We start from the raw sequence: 21,201 nt of genomic DNA, 5'->3' as shown, positions 1-21,201 counted from the left end.
AACAAAAAACAAACAAAAAACCAAACCACACATTGCTTTGAAATGCTTACCTTTACTACATTACACACAGTACTTAAACTATGCTAACATCAGCAACTTAAAAGAAAAATTTCTTTAAGTATATAGAATCATAGAATAGTTAGGGTTGGAAAGGACCTTAAGATCATCTAGTTCCAACCCCCCTGCCATGGGCAGGGGCACCCCACACTAAACCATGCCACCCAAGGCCTCATCCAACCTGGCCTTGAACACCGCCAAGGATGGAGCATTCACAACCTCCCTGGGCAACCCATTCCAGTGCCTCACCACCCTCTCAATAAAGAGTTTCTTCCTTATATCCAATCTAAACTTCCCCTGTTTTAGTTTAAACCCGTTACCCCTTGTCCTCTCACTACAGTCCCTGATGAAACTGATTTTTGCATAGGCATACACTTCTGAAAGCACTCATAAATGCACAGAAAAAAGCCTGTGCCAATTACTGAAGCTTCTCCATAATGTCTGAAAAACTTAAAGGAGTATTTATCCTGAAAAATGCAAGTAGTTTAGTGAAAGTATTTAAGCAGCGTTAACCAACAGGTTTTCACCCAATTTGTAAAATGTATTTGGTTACTAGAATAGAAAAGAGATCAATAAAGTGAGGGAAAAGCGAAAAGGAATACAGTGAAAATTTTTCTATCATTATGCAAATAGTGGTAAATAGATTCTGTTTTAAATAACGGCATACCTTACTGCTATAATGACACATACCATATTGATAAAATGACAGACCCTTGGCTCGAGCACTCCTGCGAATTTCATTTATAGCAACAAGAAGGGTAGCTGAAACAACACCAAAGTAGTTGCTTAAAATGGTCAGAGGCAAAGACTTGCTTGCGTTTTGAAAAGAGTGAACTTTTCTTTATAGATAGCAAGAGATCATCAAAAAAGCTCTGATTAGTGATACCTTGAATTACTAAAAAAACCTGAATTACCACCTTCTCTACATGCATGTCTCCCATACAAATTGGAACTGTTACGTTCACTGATAGTTTAATACCTCAAACACATTCCATGTACACTTATCAAATTATATGTTATTCAGCTTGTTATTATGTAGAGATAATAAAGTTTTACCACCTTTTTTTTGTTTGCTTATAACTCAAGTATTTGCAGAAGAGCTCAAAACTTTACTATGAAAGCAAAGATCAATTATTACTGCAATTACATTGTATTCTTAGAGATTATGAATACTTAAATAGAAATAATTCTTGAAATTGCATACCTCCTTCAGATACCAATGACCCTGCTAAAATGCAGTATGCCTGTATGAAAAAAAAAAGTCTCAGTTATTATATGTATATTTGTACAGATCCCTTGACCACTAACTATCCAAACACAGCATTTCAGAACCTCATTACCCACTGTGCTGTGTAGCTCTCCTGAAACCCAAGGCATCCAATATTTGAATTATGCAATATATTGTAAAATAGGAAAGGAGGACCTCTTGGGATGTGTGAAGGGAAAACGCAAAGTTTAAAGAATAGCTCATTCCGCTATAAGATCAGCTATAGTTTAACATGAATTTTTTCTTAAAACACATTCTCATTAAGGATGGTTTGAGCTAATTCTGTTGGGATTCAAAGAGACTCAGGAAGTGAATTTCACACGGTGCCATTACTTTCTAGTAAGTCACCAGCATTAGATACAATATCAAACAACATTAGCTTACCCAGAGAAGAGATTCTATCGGGTGAGGGTTGAGTAAACCTATGATCCCATGATACCAAGACAGTCCTGCACCCATCATGAAAATGCCCACTCCGCTAATCAGGGAGGCAATATAGCGCATGTTTGTGAAACCATACCTAGATGAAAACAAAGAAAGTGATTTAGGAAAATAAGATTCTATATATCTGCAAGCACATCTACATGGTTTTTTCCTGTTAAGTTTTACATGTCTTAAATTATCACCATATGACTAGGCATCTATTTAAAAAGCTGTTAAATTCAACCTAATCCAAGGAAGAAGATGACATCTGGAAAAACATACCTAGTACACACAATGACATTTTTCTAATATTCTGATTTTTCTAATATTTTTCTAATTCTTTTTTAAATAAGCTATTTTTCTAATTCTTTTTTAAATAAGCTATTTATGCAGCTATATTGATTTTTATGCAGATACTGAGGATTTCACTAACAGAGAAAAAAACCAAACACACTTTAACATTTTATGGAAATGTTACTTCTAAATGAAAACGTCAGCCTTATAGTCAGCCAGTCTACCTATTTTATAATGCTAATTTAAAGGAAATAAAATTTGTGACATCTTTTAGTAGTTCACCTAACTGCAGACATTCAACATTTTCAGCTTTTAAGAGCAACTAAAGCAATACTGAAAGTGTACCTTTGTTTTTTTTAATATTGACTCCTACTACAAACAGTACATTTCTTTAGCAGCATCTAAAAAACAATAGTAAAAAGACTATATCTAGAAGAAAAGGAAAAAGTGAAACGGGGGAAGGAGATAAATATTTAGACAAATTTAAGATTAAAATATTTTTCAAATTACCTGATGCTCTTAATGAAGTTTAAGAAAGAAAAAAACAATTCTGTAAATGAGATGTATTTTCAACTAGTGCTTACAATATGAATGACCTGCCCAATAATGTGAAGTGTAAAGCAGGTCAACAGCAAGAAAATATCAGAGAGCGTATAGCTTCTGACTTTCATGAAGCTGTAAGAGCTTATCAATAATATCTCTACTACTCAAATAAAAACAACTGGCAGTTTGAGTCAAACACATCTCTATGATGCAAGTAGCTGCCTTGCAGAAAAAAGCTTTGTTTTAAATAAGTATTTTTTACTTAAAAAAAAAAAAACTTATTCATGTGAACATCGATTAAAAACAAAGTAGAACTATCCACTGGAAGAGGCAGAAGAGCCCAAAATAACGTAAAGAAATAATGTCAATTAAAATAATACACATCAAAAAGCACACCACCAAACAACAAAAAAAAAAAAGAAAAAAAAAGAAAAAAAAAAGGAGTATAGCTTGTATCAAGCCACTGAAGCTGTTAACTTCTGCAGTTTGAAAGAATCTGCAGTTTTCTCTTTTGTAAAACCATAAACAATGCATTTCAGAAATTATATGAAACGAGAGATTAAGTACAAGTTGCTGCACAAGCAAGAACTGATCTCACTCCTATATAAAATTAAAAAATCATTATTTACTCAAAAAGCTTACGGATGACTAGGGTCAGGCGTCCTTGCAGACTGACTGATGCCCAAAGCTAGCAATGCCTATTTAGGACAAAAGGAAGCAAAACTTTGTTAAAATAAGAAAACATTTAGAAACAGTCTATATCAATAGAACTTGAACAATAAAGGCAGATGCAATTTGCCAATCTGCACACATGCTTTGCTACTGATATTGTACAAGAACTGAAATACAACCCTCAAAATCTGTCACCTACATCTACCACCCCCCAAAAAAAATCCCTATATACATAATGTATATAGAACTATATACATAGTGTGTATATATATAATTACTATTAATTATAATTCTAGAATTGCAACTGAAAGTGAACATTATGTGCAATCACAAGTGTTGTTGCTCTACTTCAATATGAAGGAATGAAGTTGTTCAGGGAACAAAGCTATTTAAATAAATCCCTCTTGAACAGAAATTATACAGAGACTGTGGTGATGGCACACTGCATTTAAAGCAATAATTTTATACTGCAGCTTTTATCAGTAGAGAAATACTCCAAACTGAAGAAAAATATTTTGAAGGAAGAAATAAAAACCTCTTGATATCTAAATGGCCCATTTGGGATATATTTATTTAGGCATGTGTTAAACTTGATACAGTAAGTTATAAATCTACATCTCGATTTAGCAAAGCACATGCTTTGTTTTGGAGTCTGAATTACTGAAACATAATAACCAGTATCAAAATTTAGACACTTCAGTATTCACAGCAGTAAACTGCTTTGAGGCAGCAAGTTTCCTTCTGTGTTTTTCCCAAAACCACTACGAAGTATTAACTTTCATAGTTAAAAAACCAGAACAGCTCTTCTACATATAAAGTGGTAGATAATACCACTATCAAACTTGGTTCACCTATAAACTGACATGGTTGGCCAACTGAAAATCACACACCTGAAGGTTGCCTCCCCATAATTTTCTTCAAGTATTATCAGCTAAGTTAGTAGTGCCCCTGTCTTCACTTTAGAGCTGGAAAAGCTGAAAGTTTGTGTGAAAACATTTATTGAAAAATAGCATGCAACTCAGTCCTCAACTCAGTCTTTCTGGACAGAGAAACATACTAGGTACAACCAAAGCAAAAAGGTAGCCAAAATTATGTTAAAATGCATTTCAGGATATTAAGTCTGCTCTAAGATTTCATACATTCCTCCAACGTGGAGAAGCACTGTTGCATTTTATAGGAGTCAAAAGCTATCCAAGGATTTCTCTTGCTTGAGCCGCAGGAGGGTTTCAACCACTCATCTTGAGGTACTTATTTAGTTTCCAAAGCCTTACTGATACCAAAACAGCAACAAGAAGAATTCCTTCAACAGTGGAAGAAGTGAAAATTTCAGCATCTCATAATGAATGCCTCAAGCATACTAAAGAAAATAGTGAAGACACAACATTAATTTTGTCTCTGCATACTGTATTATGTGCCCAGCTCCAAGCTTGCCACATCACCTATCAACGTAAATGTGCCAAGTACATGGCTACTTCTGCTGTGAGAGGCTGCTAAGGCAGCCTACAAGTAGAAAGAGAGATGCTCAAATTCTCATCATTATTCTACAACAAGATGACTAAGCAACAAAGCCTGCCATTCTATTACCGTGACAGGAAAAGTATTTCAAGTTAATATTTAACAAAAATAAGAAAGATGCATACTATGTACTTCATCTTAGTTTCCAGTCCTACTTACAATCCATGAAGTAGCACAGTATAGTTCTGCTTAGTACAACGCCTCTCGAATTTCAACTAATTTCTGAAAAAACTTCAGAATCTACATTGACATGTCTCATTCTTACATTAATACAAATTAAACCCTTTTTTTTCTTTTATTATCATCTGGACAGGCACTCAATAGTACTTCGAGATAACTGACAGATACATCATTGCTGTCCAGGAGGAACAAGGCAGAGCGGAAGAAACATGGAATCCAAATTACCAAGATTTTGTTCTGACACCATGTCCTGAAGATAAGACTGGTCACATTACACATACCATTGTGACAAAATTAAGCCTGTCCTGGGACTTATTTGCTAATGTTTATATATTTGGCTAATACTATAACCCATTTACTCTTTTCCGGTGCACTTCCAAATCTTGATAGTTACAGGGAAAATAAATTGCAACTGAAGTACATAACAATGCAAACCCAATATTTTACTGAAGAACAGAAGTAATTGGGACAGGTGGTTTGAAATAATGTACATGTATTATAAACAGTATTATATTAACAGAAATACTAGTCCAAACTTGATCATTACCAGCGACTCTTTCTAGCTTCCCTCTGCATTTAAGGCTTCTAAACTAAGTCAGTTATTTTACTGTTAGCTTATAAACCCTCCATTAGATCACTGGCATCAAATTAAAAAGAGGAATAAAATGTAGCTAAATAAACTTTCTGAAACCACTAGTTCTGGCAAGTAAATCTGCAACTGAGTAACAATAGCTTTGCACTCAGATTGGGAAACAACAGAAAGAGCTCTGAGCTTAGCAACTTTTCTAAAGTAATGTGAATTTCTGACAAAATATGCCTTCATCTGCCTACAATTTGATAAAAACTGTATATAGGAATAACATTGTTTTGTGTCTCTGGGAAGCTAAAAAATGTATGTGTATACTACACGCATACAGAAAAAACTGCATCTTTCTCCCACTGCATACACAGAGAGCTTGTCAGACTCTGGGCAGGCTTTGTAATCTCCATGACTGAAACCAGAAATCACTTGATAATAAAACACAAAAACACCCTCTCCCAGAAGAAACTGCTTACTTAAAAACATCTTTAAGATTGTTTTGCCTCCAGATTACTTAAATGGCCATTAGATTAAGTACTAGCTTTTTCCCCCTCCTAGAATATATTACTATTAATTCTAGGAAGCATGTAAACCATACAAAACAGTACATTATCATGGATATTGAACAGCAAGAGCACTGTAAATACACACCACAGCAAAACCTGAGAGTCATTTTTAAAGTTCTGACTAATACACTAGGAAATTCTAGGCTTATCTACAATGTCAGTGTTATCTATGAGCAAACTTTAAAAAGAAAAAGGTATTTTGCTATCCATTCTAGTCCTCCTAAATAAAACACTGTTTCAATTTCTCTGATGTTTCCTATTTAGACAGTATAGGCAACTAAGGAGCACTAGTAGATTAAATTATTGCTTTTAAGTATAATACAACTACTGTAAATATCTACCTTTATTCCCAAAAAATTATTATAAGTGCTAACTTAAACAGAATAGGAAAAATACTCACCTGGTTACATGTGTCTGCTAAAGAATGTATGGCTTCTGAAAACATACTTGCAGAACCCGTGTAAACCCAAGCAAGTAGCTTAAAGAAAAAATTCAACCCATTTCTGAAAACAAAGAGAAGAAATAAGCTAAAGAACAACAGAGTATCTGGTCTTTAATATTTTCAGCAAAACCACAAGTGCTCTATAATCATGCATTACCTGCCAAGCAAGTGGCAAAATCAAGTATCAGTTTAATCACTACAGACCTATACAGGCAGATAAGGCATACAGATTTTCTGTATGGTTACTGTTAAAATACCCTTCCAGCTAAACTTCATATGCAAAGATTTTTTTATTTTTCCAAAATCATTAACTTCTAAGCAGTTAAACTTCATGAAAACTACTATCACATTCACTACTTAGAACAACTAATGGCCTACCAGTAGGAAAATAAAAGTCTTAATGATTTCCTTTTCTCATTCAGTCCTTTCTTTCCTTTTTTTCAGTCCTTTTTAATTTTCGCTTCTCAGTCCTTTGCCTCCTATACACCCCCTCCTAATACTGGAGTCCAAGGTTTCCAACTTTAATCTGGGCGTGAGCAATTCCCAGTAGGATACAAGCATAAGATAACAGACATGAAGGCAAGGCTCTCATCAGATTACACTGTAAAAATTATCTACGGAACTTTTCTATTAAGATGTCCACTGTGACCTGTCAAGCCTTCTTAGGTTCCAGGCTCCCTGGAGTAAGCATCGTGTTATGCTGTACAGAGAAAGGTAGCTATCAACACTAAAATCCAAGTTTACATTCTCACTTCAAACATTCATTATCAGAATCAGTAGGGTAATTGTTACAATCATATTGCAAACAAAATTAGACTAGAGGACTATTAACATTCTCCTCTTTTTTAAATATATTTCAGTTTATCTTATTGGCAATTTTTTAATGTATTTAAATGAAATTGTTATAAATAAATATTAACAACATATTACAGTTGCATTCTTGAACAACCAGATGCCAAAAAAATATATTTAAGTTACAGAAAGCACAAGTCCAGCCCCTTGCCATACACCAAATTATATAGTTGATTAAATCAGATTCATTTCCAAGGTCATCCTCAAAGAATTTCTGTGAAAATACATTTTACTTTAGCACTATTTTCTCTAACTGCTTCAATACAAGGGCCTGAATGTGCTTCACAATTTTTAAGTTACTCTCATTGCCTCATGAGATGGTGAAGCATCACCATAATTTATAGGTGGAAAGTAGAAAATGCATAAGTTAGTGGATATCCCAAGAAGAACAGAAGGCTGCTGTATCATTAAACCGTAATTTAAACTCCCTGTGTTAATTATAAGTTCCTCCAATTCACAGCATAGTGCATCTTCCGCACAGAAAGAAAATGAAATAAATTACAGTGAGATTCATAAGCACAGTCTCTACTTTTATTTTTCTCTGTATTGTATGAATGGAGTTGACAGCTTATCTGAAGGTACCTTTCAGTTGCGGGGCCCCCACCTGTTCAGATGACACAGTAGGCACTTCAATAATACTATTTCACCCATACAAATTATGAATTTGTGGGGAAATATGGCATCCTAGAAATCTGAAAAGAAACCATACTAAGATTTTCAAATGCCAGGCCCAATCTATTAATGATGTCCAAGAAGTTGGAGACATAGGATAGAAAGCGTGCTATGCAGGAAATTATTACAAAATCCATGACTCTATAGAGCCATCAAGGCTATTTATGTTTCCTTTCTGACTAGATGTTTGCATCAATGTAAGATAATAAGATGTCATTTTGGAGGAAAAGAAAAAACAAAGTCAGGCTTTTACTGCAAGTAAAATACGTTCTGCTTTAAAAAACAAATTCACCACTGCATTTGAAAATGCTAATCCCTATGAAAGCCTAAATTCTATTGAAGATATAACTACTAACAGCAGAAGAAACCAGCAGATTCTGAGAAGACAGATACTCAGTACCTCAATCAGTTTGAAACGAAGTTATCTTTTACATGAGTGACCACCAAATCAGAAAGTGTATTCTCTATTTTACTGAAATGAACCAGACTGACTGATTTAGCTATCTCATTTTTATCCACATGGACCTGAAAGAGTGGGAAATCTTAACAGAATTTAAACCAAAGCTGGTAAAGTCTGAAAAAGATTTATTGTAATGTTTTGGACATCATGCCAAGAAATAATAATAATAATGACCATCATGTTTCGCTAGGTACAACTCTATTATTGTACTTACTAAACCTACTACTATACAGCATTTTCTAACAAGCCTCTCTTCTGCACCTGGAAAATAAGCAATTTCATTCAACACAACTGTTTGTAACAGTATTCCAAAGTCCACGTAGGAGGCAAACATTCACCAAGAAAACTGGGGGAAAGGAGGAAGAAGTGTTGAAACAGATACACATCCTCCTTGCTGTCAGAAACCCTGTCAATTTTAATGTAAAGTCTAAATTTCATTGGTAACTTTAAAACGTACTGATACATGAAGAGAATCAGCCTTTCTCTGGACAAAAGAAAAAAAACACGACCACAAGTGCAAAAGTAGATCAACATCAATTACTCAAAACAAGGTTCCTAACTTAATTTAAATTACAATTAAAACAAACTCAAATAAATCTATACTGACTGAACTGTAAACTTGAAAAAAATTAAAGGGCACTTCTTACAAATTTATCATTCCAAATTTGTTTTCAATGATAACCACAACAAAACCCCAAGATGTATATGGGGAACAGAAATTATGAGGAATTGAAAAATACGTATAGGAAATTTTACTGTGATGGGCCTGCCCACTTTTCATACTCTACCTTACCACATAAGCAATGGCCTAGAAGGACCTGGTCTGATTTACTTAAAAAAGTCAAAATAATCAAACTGGAAATATTAAATATTTAGATCCATTATGAATCTAGGGGAAAAACAGTCTATTTAGGCTCAACATTTCATTTGAGAACTAAACACATTTCATCACATCTATTTCTAGAGAAGCAGTAACATTACTAACACCCTGGATCATTTGTAATTTTTAATAAATCTTATATGCCATGCAAACTTTGTATTGTTTAAAAGGTAAAGCATTAGCCTGACAATGAAATCACCGCAACACTGCCAGACCCTGAAGGATGTTTTGCTAAAAAGTTATCGTTCCCTTTTTGTTAAAAGCATTACCTTCCTGTATTTCCCTACCACAGCTTCAAAGTTTCTCCTTGCACATAGCAATTCTATTAACAACACAGAGGGTGCCAATGCAGCTAGTCTGCCTTTGAAGCTAGCCAGAACTCTGCCTGTGACTGAACCACATTTTATCCTCGCTATGGAAGCCTGAAGTTTGTGAGAAGCCTACCAAATTATCACAACTGAGAAGTTAAAACAGATTGGCCTTTCTTGACCCCAAACCAGAAGCCACTAAAAATCATGCTGGTGTGAAGAAGATCAGGGCCACAAACAAGGAAGCACTGATAGCAGTCTTGACTAATATCTCTGAAAAGCCATCAGGTATTTGAGTGCCACTTCTAAAAGTTCCACATCGAGATGAATGAACAATACAATAGGCTCTACAAGCTTCTGCTGGCCTAGCTGCCATGCATTCATCTATAAAAATTACCTAATCATTCAAAAGGTACTTATGAAGTGCAGAGTGCAATGTTTATAGCAATGCCCTGTTTACTAAGCAGGAAGAAAGGTCTGTTTTCTCTAGATGACTGCAAGAAAGTGAAGGAGGTAAAAGTGACCATACAAGCCCCTCATCATTTTTTTTTTTCCATTATAAACACCCATACTAGCAGTTCTTACACATTTTCACTTAGAAAGCCCTGAATAATTACTAGTAGAACATTAAAGAAGGAGGTTTTCAGTCTAAAATGGTTTGACACTCTCCCCCTTTCCCCAGCAAAAAGCATATAGTTTTGTAGGTAAACTCAGAGCTATTTCCTGCTCAAAATGTCGCTTTCTCCCAACAGAAACATAACACACTTCTGTGTATTTCATGCCAGATAATATCTGTGTTTGTTTGCTTTAAATTGGTATAGTTTTGTTTCATTCAAACTTATAACACATGTGAAAGGCAAAACCCTCTTAAAATATCCCTGAATAACAGCAGAAAGAAGTTAATTCTTTTCTGTTGGTTATATGGAAGATTATTTAAAACATATGAAGCTCCTCTCATGAAGGAGAAGCAAGAAAAAAGGATAACGAATGTTTGCCTCTCCACATCCTTCAAAATTTTGGTTTTTGCTTTAATAAATTGTTTAGTCTGATCAAAAAATTTGCTCTTCTCTGATCACAGATGTATTTTAACCCTGATCTCTCTATATTGGTGAATGTATTTACCTAAACTCTGTCCCACGAACAACGAATGAACAAATCTATTAACATCAGTTACAGAGATACAGGTATCTTTAGCTTGAATACACAGACTCTTCTCATTTCCAGGATAATAAAAATAAATCATTTTCTCTTGCTTAAACAAAACTTTTTTAACTTACATGCAAATAGCTACCATTACCACCTTCCCTGGTCCCTTGAAAAACATAGCTGCTGCACTGGAGCGTGGCTAAATAAAGAAATAAGAGATTATTAAAAAAAAATAACCAAATCTTGACCTCATGAAGGTCCTACCATACAGATTATTTAATAAAAACTTTGCATTGCCCTGCTTTGCAAGAGTGAAGCTACAGGCCTTGAAGCCTACTAATTTTCTACTGAATGCTCACCTAAACTGCATTTGAGCCTTACACATTTCTACAAACAGATGGCTATAAAAACGAGGAACCACCAACAAAGCCTCCAGCAGGGGCCACTGCAAACATAAGGACAGGAGCCAGTTGCACAGCAGAAAGATTAAGACATCATTCTACCACAGCAGAGCACCTGGAATGGTTCTGCTTAAACAGAGAGGAAGGGTCAGTAGGGTATAGAGCAAAGTGTTAATGTTTTGGGGTTTTTTCACTAAGAAGCATACTTTGCTTATTTAAAATAACACTATATTTACTATATGTGTTTATAGGTTATACATGACATAACAAAATTGCAGCTGTATTTGTGAATAAGAAGAAAACTGACTAAACAAAACACTTCACTGGCCACAATAACATTACACTTAAGTGTAATTAAATGGATTACCCTGCCACAATAGGAACTCATTTGAACTGTGGCATCATAACATTTACCACTGCACTACAACTAGAGACACATCTTGTAAACTGCACTTACACTGTAAAGTGCAAATAAATCTTCCAATAATATTCAGCTAGTTAAGCTTATGCAACCATTTCACAACTGTTTTCTTCTAAAGGTGTCATAGTACAGCTCATAGCACTTTTCTAGACAAAAAAAAAACCCTTTAAAACATCTCTTACCTTAGTATTGCCAAAAAACTCTTTGTATTCCCACAACAGCCTTTGGTTTCGAAATAGTTCTGCAACACAAAATTACCACCACAAATACATATTAGGAACCAGTATTTTCAGGAATTTTTTTAGGCTGCAGGTATCTCCTCCTAGAAATGGCTACATGGTCTATCTTTCTTTGTGATAAACTCCTCTCCTGGTACTGTTAATCAGAAACCTATTCTTATAAACACATGCCAAATGCCAAATACAACCTATTATCCTATACATTGTTGCCATTTCTACTAACAAAAGATGATACACAGAGGCAGAAAACTCCAAATATACTGCACCACATCCAGAACTTCTAGTGCCCCCTTCTCATCCTTTAACAACGAAGAAGGATGTTTCAAACCAAGTCTCTTAATATCAGTATTTTTGCATCCACTAATGATGTAACTTGAAAATGAACATTAGTATACTACAGTATCTAGAAGCTGTAGTGCTAGATTCTTCCCTGCAAAGTTATCCAAAATACGCTGTACAGAATAATTTAAATAGCCTAAAACAGCCAGTAGAGTACAAGCTGCACTCTCAGTACAAACACAGTTGCCTTAACAAGTGCCTGCAGCTCTAGCCTTTTTACTACAAGGGTGTTCCAATGGCAAAACTGTTTAAAAAAAAAATAATAATAATAATTTACAAGACCTCTAATTATAAGGTGCATAATTGAAATAAGTACCTTGAAACAATATTGCCTCTTCTGTGATTTTAACTGGCTAGATAGATCAAAATCCGTTATAAACTACTGATTTGACTGTACCTGTTACTGATAATACCAGCAAGGATGACAATAATTTTAAGCAATGATGTGGAGGTGTTTTCCCCACCTTCTGAAGCACAAAGGTAAGCTGAATTCATTTCAGAAGAAACATAAATGAGTAACAGTACGGTATAAAGATTTGGACTGGGTTTAAGTCTTTTCAAAATTCTCAATTAAAAAACAAAGAAAAAAAATCAAAAAACTTTGAAGATTTTAGTCTAAAAAAAAAATCACGGAAATGGCCACTAGTCGCAAACTACCATAATTGTTCACTCAACCCCCCGGGATCCCCCTTTAATAAGGGGGGCATATGTTCACATAAAGTACATGTGGCTCCAAACACTTCGGTGTGATGACTCATTCAGTGCTTTCAGATCTGTGACAAAGTGTTTCACAGTGTCTGGTAATACTAGCTAAAAATTAAAAGCCCATCCCAAAAAGACAAAGTATGATTATAGATACCAACTAAATGTATTTCTTGGTGTATGACAAGTAAATTGCAAGATAGTAACAGACTATTTCTGCATAGATACTAATGTGTTACTGTAACATTATGCTATAAAATCATATCAGCAATTGCTAATTCCACATTTGTATGTTCTCAGTGAGATGATTTCTAAAAAAAAAAAAAAAAACAAACAAACAAACAAAAAAAAAAAAAAAACAAAAACACATACTTTGGTGTTTTCATTTTAAGTTATTTGAACACGCTGTACTCACTTTCTCTGTATTTGATCTCTGCCTCTTTACGTCGTTTTCTTTCTCTAGCAAGAGCCTCTGGACTACCCCAAACTTCAAGAGACCTGCACAGAGTAAAAGTAACTTCGCAATGGTTCTATTATGCAACTTCTTTTCAGTTTGGCTACATTACAAATGCCTTTCCTAAAAGCAGATCATCACATCATTCTTTCTCACAGGAAGCCATGCAGACTACTCAATAAGGGGCAAGAAGGGGCTGAGGACAAGCACTTCATCTTTAGACACATGAAACAGACACTCCAACTGTATATACCCATGTAATAAGGATATAAAATGTGTTCAGATAGAAAATGGAAAACATTATTGCCTTTTCACATGGTAAACCTGACTTCTAAAAGAAGGTGGGGAGGGGTCCTCTCTCATATAATACATTTTAAATGATGCAAACATTTTTTTTTTCATACAAATGTTCTTACTTTGCCTCTACATCCGATCTCAGGTACACAGTGAAAGTCTCAGTGTCATCATGGGGGCTTCGTCGTTTAATTTTCCTCAGCTGGTCTAAATCACTAAGGAAAGTGGACAAACAGTTCACTACAAGAAAAAGTTCATATTATTCTACTTTTATGTTTGGGTGATCTTCCTCAATTTTGATATTATTACTTTGCAGACCAAAAACCTGAAGTTGTCTACTTAAGCCAAACAGAACAGATACACAACATGAAGCAACTGATCTCTAGGATTCTACTGAAAACAGCTGTGTTTTCCTTCACACTCAAAAGTTCAAATCATGTCCTCAAACCATGAAATACTATACATGAAAGAAAGCAATAAAACATTGGATACTATGACATCCAATGAATCTGCATTTAACTGATAATGTGTACCAGTGTCAAACAAGGGGGTTCATGGTTTAACATCTTGAAATGGAAATCAGAAGTGAAATGACATGAAAAGTTAAGAAATGTAACCTCAAAACCTACACACCCAGCACAAGCTGCAAAAGGTCGGAGATAACAAAGCTACTTGGGGAAACAGATAAATGTACTGTGCTGAGCTACATATCAGAGCATCTACATTAAGAAGCATCAGGGGGCTGGGGTTTTTTATTTTTTTTTTAAATACAACAGAACATTTCATTTTTAGCCCAATCAATTCTATAGTCCTGTTTTCATTTCCCCCACTACCCCTTTTGGTCAATCCAGCAAAACTTGAGCTAGGTATTTCTCTGCACAACAAGGGAGTTATGATAAAAATAGGGCTGATGACTAAGAATAATTTGCCACTGGATTCTCAGCAAAGACAAGTCTGGTGAAATACTATATGAAAAAACTAGGGAGCAACAGTGACAGCATAAAAAGTTACAAACAAAGCAGCTAAGCCTTTAGATTTAATATGGGACACACACATAACATGCATGAAACCCAACAGACACCTCAACTACAGCAATACTTAGTAAGACCTGCTGGCAGGCACAGCACATAGTAAAAGGCAGTAAATACGAATCAAGTAACAACAGTTAAAATTGCAATTAACCAGATTATATTTTATTCCAAGTAACAGAACTCACATTATGAAGTTTTCACTCGTCTTTCACAGATGTTCACATCAAACCATCATGACCCCAAAATGCTGAAGAATTATTTGCCATTCCCCCTTATAACTAGCTGCTCATCCCAAGACACCCCCCAAGTAGATTTATGGTCATATGAGTACAAACAAATTCCTTTAAGCAGCAGCTACGTAAACATGCAAACTAAGTGCAAGTTCCTACACTAAGTAAACAAGAACTGACCTCAGCCACTTATGATTACATAAACCACAATAGCATTTAGAAAGTTGCTATACAAAAATCACCCTACAACTATAATTATGTTTGAAGCACATATGAACAAACAAATATTTACAATTTAAATCTCAACTCAGCCCCATCATACCTGGATTTAAGACAAAACTCATTTATTGCTCTTACTCCAGTGATAAAGTTATTCTTTGTGTATTTTGGTCCATACTCTCTTTTTTTAAGGACTGCTTTCACTTAAAAACAGAAACAGATAAGCAAGTTAAGTCACTCATGGAGACTACAGCAGATATTTCAAAATTCAGAGTTCAACCTAGTGTCATATCACAATACTTCTAAGTACAGACCTGAAAACAATGCTTATCAGCGAGATCAAGAACTTAGAGTGAAGAGAAAGGAACGTTCTTCATTGTGGAAATGAGTACAGTACAATGATTTACCTCCAAAAATGCTACACGCTGAATTGTAGTTCAGGGCTCTCAAACATCCACTTAACTGCCACTGTCAGCTACTCCTCCAACTTTCATGTCAGAGATGGTGTCTGGCTACTAGGATAGCATTCAAATATGGCAATTCAGAAACACTTGCTTTAGCAAATGAAACAGCCACACAGAGATCCAGTTGATTTTTTCCAATATTTAAGCAATTCCACCTTCTGCAGGTAAGAGCTTACAGAGAACAAGAGCCTCTGCAGACCTTACAGAGAACTAAGATCGTATATGTCATTTTTCTCAACTATTATTTTCAAAATTAGCATACTTAATATTAGGCATTAATAGCAATTAAATATATAAATTTATAATGCTTTGTGTCTAGAAGATGTAATCTTACCACATCAGATTTTCATGCACAAGGAAAAATATTTGAAAAAGGATAAATGGAATTTTAAATTTATACCATTATTTCCTGCTTCTGTATATATACATAACTTCAACTTACTTTCAAATGTAAGTCACTATATGCTCATTTCCATTACAAACATTATAATTACTGGAAGAAATGTCAACAACTGCTGAAGGATATAACATTAAAGAACACAACTGAAAAAAAAACTCAAATTCTGCAGGTGAGAAGACTTACAAGCACACATAAATTTCTGTGCGTCACATGACTGATGATAAGATTTCTGAAGTTAGTCCAGAACCACTCTTTAAGTCACAGAATACTTGCAGAAAGCTCCTACTTCGCAAAGTTCTACACTGTCTTATTTCTGAGTTTTGAAATCTTGAAGGCAAAATACATTGCTTGACACTCAACAATGCACTAACAATACAGATAACAATATTTATCATAATAATCAGATTTCTGTCATCCAGTTTGATCTTACACAATTTTTTAAGTACTTGAGCACTCACATTCATCCCACAATGCTCCTGAGCAAAGGTGACAAATAAAAAAAAAAAAAAAAAAAAAAAAGAGATTTCTCAAAAAAACAGTCCATCATTTACTAAGGTTAGAACAGGGCAAATATTCTGAAACAAGAAGAATGCTTCCCATCTCTTCTCCACATACATATCCAAAGCATATTAATCTTAGTAAAAAATGAGTCACGGATTTATCAAACACTTACTAATCCATCTTTCAGAAGCACAGATAAATTTCACTAAAAGGAAATACTATAACCATTAATACATAATACATTGCAGAATCTCTCAATAAACCTACCCCTAGTTCAATTAACTGTATAAAACAGGCAATAAATATGGAGGGGGGGAAAAAAATCAATTTGATATTTCCAAGATAAAGCCAAATAAAAGATGATGTAAATAAAACATTTTAAATTGCAAAATTTTTTAAGATCAGTGATCCTTTTAAAATGTTATTGTCTTAGTAACACTTTTATCAGGGAGTTTCTAAGTTGCAGTAGCATCTGAAGACTAGAATTCCACTTTCTAAACACGATCAAAATTTTTAACATTCTTGCTTGCCTATAATCTAGAGGCAAAACTCTTTCCACTGAGAGATACACCTCCTTTTACAATTATTTCTCAGCCTCTCTAATTTCTCCTATCTACCTTGTATGCTTCCCCTGCAGGCATACACTGTGACAACAGACCCAAAGAAACTGACATAAAGGATGTAGACAAAAGCTTGCAGAAAAAATACATTCAGAGATCCTGATCTCACCTTGTTACCAATAAGTATTACAATTTCATGTTTCTTTAAATTTGGGAAAAGACACGAAGGCATTTTCATAGAGTTTATGGCCTGCTGAGTCACCTTCACTCCAGAGGTTTTTTTTTAGACAGAATTTAAAGAGAAATGGCAATTTCTATTTTGATGAAGTTCTTTCCATACATAGAAGGCCAGAAGTGATAAAAAGCACAGGAGTTTTTAATAGCATAATTCTCACATTAACATCATAGAAACTATCAGAGTCCAGATGGAGTGAAATCAGCTTATGATAAATTAAGAACATGAAATCGTAAGAGAAAGTTAAGCATTTATTTTATCTACTTCCTTTTTTAAATAATGTAACTAAATACAAAAGCATGTTTTTACTTGTATGGGGTTTACATGGCAAGGTTTTGGTAGCAGAGGGGCTACAGTGGTAGTTTCTGTGAGATGCTGCTAGAAGCTTCCCTCATGTCAGACAGAGCCAATGTCAGCCAGCTCTAACACAGACCCACCACTGGCCAAGGCTGAGCCCATCAGTCACAGTGGTAGCACTTCTGGGATAATGTATTTAAGATGGGGAAAAGGTTACTGCTCAGGAGCAACCTCAGTCAAAGAAAGGAGTGAGAATGTGTGAAAGGAACAGCTCTGCAGTCACCAAGGTCAGTGCAGAAGGAAGGGAGGAGCGGTTCTAGGCACTGGAGCAGATTCCCCTGCAGCTCGTGGTACAGACCATGGTGAGTCATGGTGCCCCTGCAGCCCATGAAAGTCCATGGTGGAGCAGAAATGCACGTGCAGCCCATGGAGGACCCCATGCCAGAGCAGGGAGATGCCCAAAGGAGGCTGTGACCCCATGGGAATCCTGTGCTGGAAGAGGCTCCTGGCAGGACCTGCGGCCCTGTATAGAGTGGAGCCCACCCTGGAGCAGGTTTGCTACAGGACTTGCAGCCCCCCAGGAGACCCACGCTGGAGCAGTCTGCTCCTGAAGGACTGCACCCCATGGAAGAGACTCACACTGGAGAAGTTTGTGAAGAATGGCATCCTATGGGAAGGGCCCATGTTGGAGAAGTTCATGAAGGACTATCTGCCATGAGAAACATGTCTTCACCTGTTCCCAACAGTGGAGCAGAAGAGTGTGAGAAGTCCTACCCCGAGGAGGAAGGAGCACAAGGGAACTGACCACAACTACTGTTCTCCAGCAAGGGGAGCAGGTAGAGAAAATTGAGTGCAAATTTAAGTCCAGGAAGAAGGGAAGACGTTTTTAAGATTTAGTTTTTTGTTTCTCATTACCCTACTCTGATTTGATTGGTAATAAATAAAACAAATTTTCCGCAAGTCAAGTCTGTTTTGACTGTGACAGTAATTGCTGAGTGATCTTGACCCACAAGCCTTTCATTACATTTTCTCTCCTGTGTTTAGTTGAGGAAGGGGAGTGATAGAGCAGATTTGGTGGGCACCAGGCATCCAGCCAGGTCAACTCACTACATTACTACAGACACAAATGGGAACGTTACAGGACTCAGATTAGGCAGTTCATGTGGTCAAAATATATTTAGAAGCAACACTGATTAGATTAAGTTAGCAATAAGAAGGAACAGAGGAAGATCAAGTATTCAGCTTAGCCACATTAGGTCTGCAATGGTGAATGGACATGCCTCAAAACATGAAAGGAGGAGAGACTGTGATAACAGATAAGAAAACAAGTAAGTCCTTTACTGACAAACTCATCAGCTCAAATAAAAAAATTAAAAACTGCACAGAAGGGTGAGTAATTAGAAGAAATACTGCTGTATTTGACTTTTCAGGAGTAAATTTCAAACAACTGGGTACCAAATAAAGCTGACATACAAATGTGTTTTAAAATGTTATTCACATAAACTTGTTACACAATTGAAGAGGAACCATGGTTTCTTTACAGTCCTTTTAACTACTCACAGATAGCAGCGAAGTTTCAATACAAAAGGTACTTCTTTACCTTTTACTTGGATTGACTCTTTAAGGACAGACTGCTTTTGGCCTGCATTGGTCTTATCTTGCCCTGTAAAATAAAGATAAAGCTCACTGTAAGCATGGAAGTGCCTACATTTTAGTAAACGGTTTAGTTGACATAAAATAGGAATGTCTCTTAATATTGCTTTCCACCCTGACAACTAAAAAACATTTTTTGCTAGATTTCCAACATTTCAAACTCTCAACATAAAAACACAGCAATAGTAAAAAAATAAATAACAAAATAAGGCATTGATCAACAAACTCCCAGCAGCTTGCAGAACAGCACCAAGCTGCAACAATACTTCAGAAAGTATCCTGAAATTTTGAAAAGCATTTTAACAGCATACTTCTAGTTTCGGACAAGTTTCATGCAGAGTTTCAGACCAGTAGATATAATTAATTCTATATAGTTTATGGCTGCTGATTACTGGAGTCTCACAAAGACTCCAAGCTGCAATTCAGTTTTAAGGGACTGAAGCTTTTTCCCTTAAAAAAAAGCTCGCTCCTTAAAACACACAATTTTTAAATTAAAACCCCCAACTCCTGGGTCACAAATTGGACAAAGTATTCTACTGGTTTTGAAATTTGAGGATATGACTCAATAAAAAGCCAATGAAACATAATTTACAGTAAAGTGAAACTTAATATTTGGAAAATAATAAATTCCATTAATATCAATTTCTAAGTGATTAATATCACTTAGAAACCAGAAGTTCTACTTGACAATACAAATACTGCATCCTTGTCTCATACATCTTGACATAGCTTTCAGAACAAAAACCTTATGATCTAACACATCGAGCCACTCTTATGTGCCGTAACACTGAAGGTTTGCTACACATCCACAGTCTTCAACGAAATTAAAACTGACATTATTGACAGTGATACACCAAAAAAAAAAAAATTCTCAAGCACGTTTGTGTTAATTAATGAGATGATCCTAGCTTAACATGCTACTCAAATTCTGAAAGGACAGATTTTCTTGAAGCTTGGACTACATAACTATCTTTCCATGAGGCAATTAGTTATCGCCCTAACAGCAACTGAGGACTAAGGCTAATAATAACCCAGGTATACCTTCTTTGAAAAATAACATAAATTCATGAAACTGATTTTACTACACAACAAATAAGGCTGGACCATACATAACTAGCATTCCTAATACAATCACCCCATCAGTTATTGTTTAACTTGAAAACAAAAGCAAAAAACCCTTTGCTGTTGCTTTCTTACCTCATTTCAAAAACCAGGCAGCTGATCTATCAGTATTTATGATAAAACACTTCAGCTAAGATTGCCTAGCAAAAACTGAGTAGTAGCTTCTTTTCTAAAATTGCATGCAACCATTTATGTCACTAAAAGAAATATCACTGCCACTGTTTAACAGAAGATAGGGTGTTGTGGTTTAAGCCCAGGCAGTAAATCAGAACCACGCAGCCTACTCCCCCCACCTCCCCCCCCCCCCCCCCCAAGAGGGATGGGGAGGAGAATCGAAAGAATGTAACTCCCTCGGGTTGAGATAAAAACAGTCCAGTAACTAAGGTATAACACAAATCACTACTGCTACCACCAATAATAATAATGATAAGAGAAATAACAAAGGAAGAGAATACGATACCACCCGCCAGAAATGAGCCCGACAGAGAAAAGGGACGTGCCCTTCTGGGTAACTCCCAGTTACATCCCTGGGCATGACGTGCTGTGGTATGGAATACCTCTTTGGCTAGTTTGGGTCAGGTGTCCTGTCCCTGCTTCCTCCCAGCTTCTCCTTCTCTCTGGCAGAGCATGAGACTCACAAAGTCCTTGGTCAGGGTAAACATTCTGACCAGTAACTGAAAACATTGGCTTTATCAGTATTATTCCTAGGCCGAAAGTCAAAATTACAGCACTGCACCAGCTACTAAGAAGGAGAAAAAGTGACTGCTGCTGCTGAACCCAGG

General features: G+C 35.7%; 1 protein-coding gene across 10 annotated transcripts in view; it reads right to left on the bottom strand.

The window, feature by feature from the left end:
* Positions 1-21,201, bottom strand: part of SLC30A9 (solute carrier family 30 member 9) — a 54,502-nt gene that overhangs the window by 26,734 nt on the left and 6,567 nt on the right. For all 10 annotated transcript variants that reach the window (XM_080639014.1, XM_080639022.1, XM_080639021.1 and 7 more), the window contains exons 3-13: positions 19,245-19,307; positions 15,291-15,390; positions 13,830-13,922; positions 13,375-13,457; positions 11,862-11,920; positions 10,989-11,056; positions 6,498-6,600; positions 3,227-3,282; positions 1,709-1,844; positions 1,262-1,301; positions 748-819 (exon numbers count right to left, since the gene is read on the bottom strand). In XM_080639014.1, the coding sequence (XP_080495140.1) occupies positions 748-819; positions 1,262-1,301; positions 1,709-1,844; positions 3,227-3,282; positions 6,498-6,600; positions 10,989-11,056; positions 11,862-11,920; positions 13,375-13,457; positions 13,830-13,922; positions 15,291-15,390; positions 19,245-19,307 (873 nt within the window). The remainder of the gene's footprint in view (positions 1-747; positions 820-1,261; positions 1,302-1,708; positions 1,845-3,226; positions 3,283-6,497; positions 6,601-10,988; positions 11,057-11,861; positions 11,921-13,374; positions 13,458-13,829; positions 13,923-15,290; positions 15,391-19,244; positions 19,308-21,201) is intronic.

Source organism: Psittacula echo (genome assembly GCF_963264785.1).
Source record: "Psittacula echo genome assembly, chromosome: 1".
Lineage (NCBI taxonomy): Eukaryota > Metazoa > Chordata > Aves > Psittaciformes > Psittacidae > Psittacula > Psittacula echo.
This window is presented reverse-complemented; position numbering and strand designations above follow the sequence as displayed.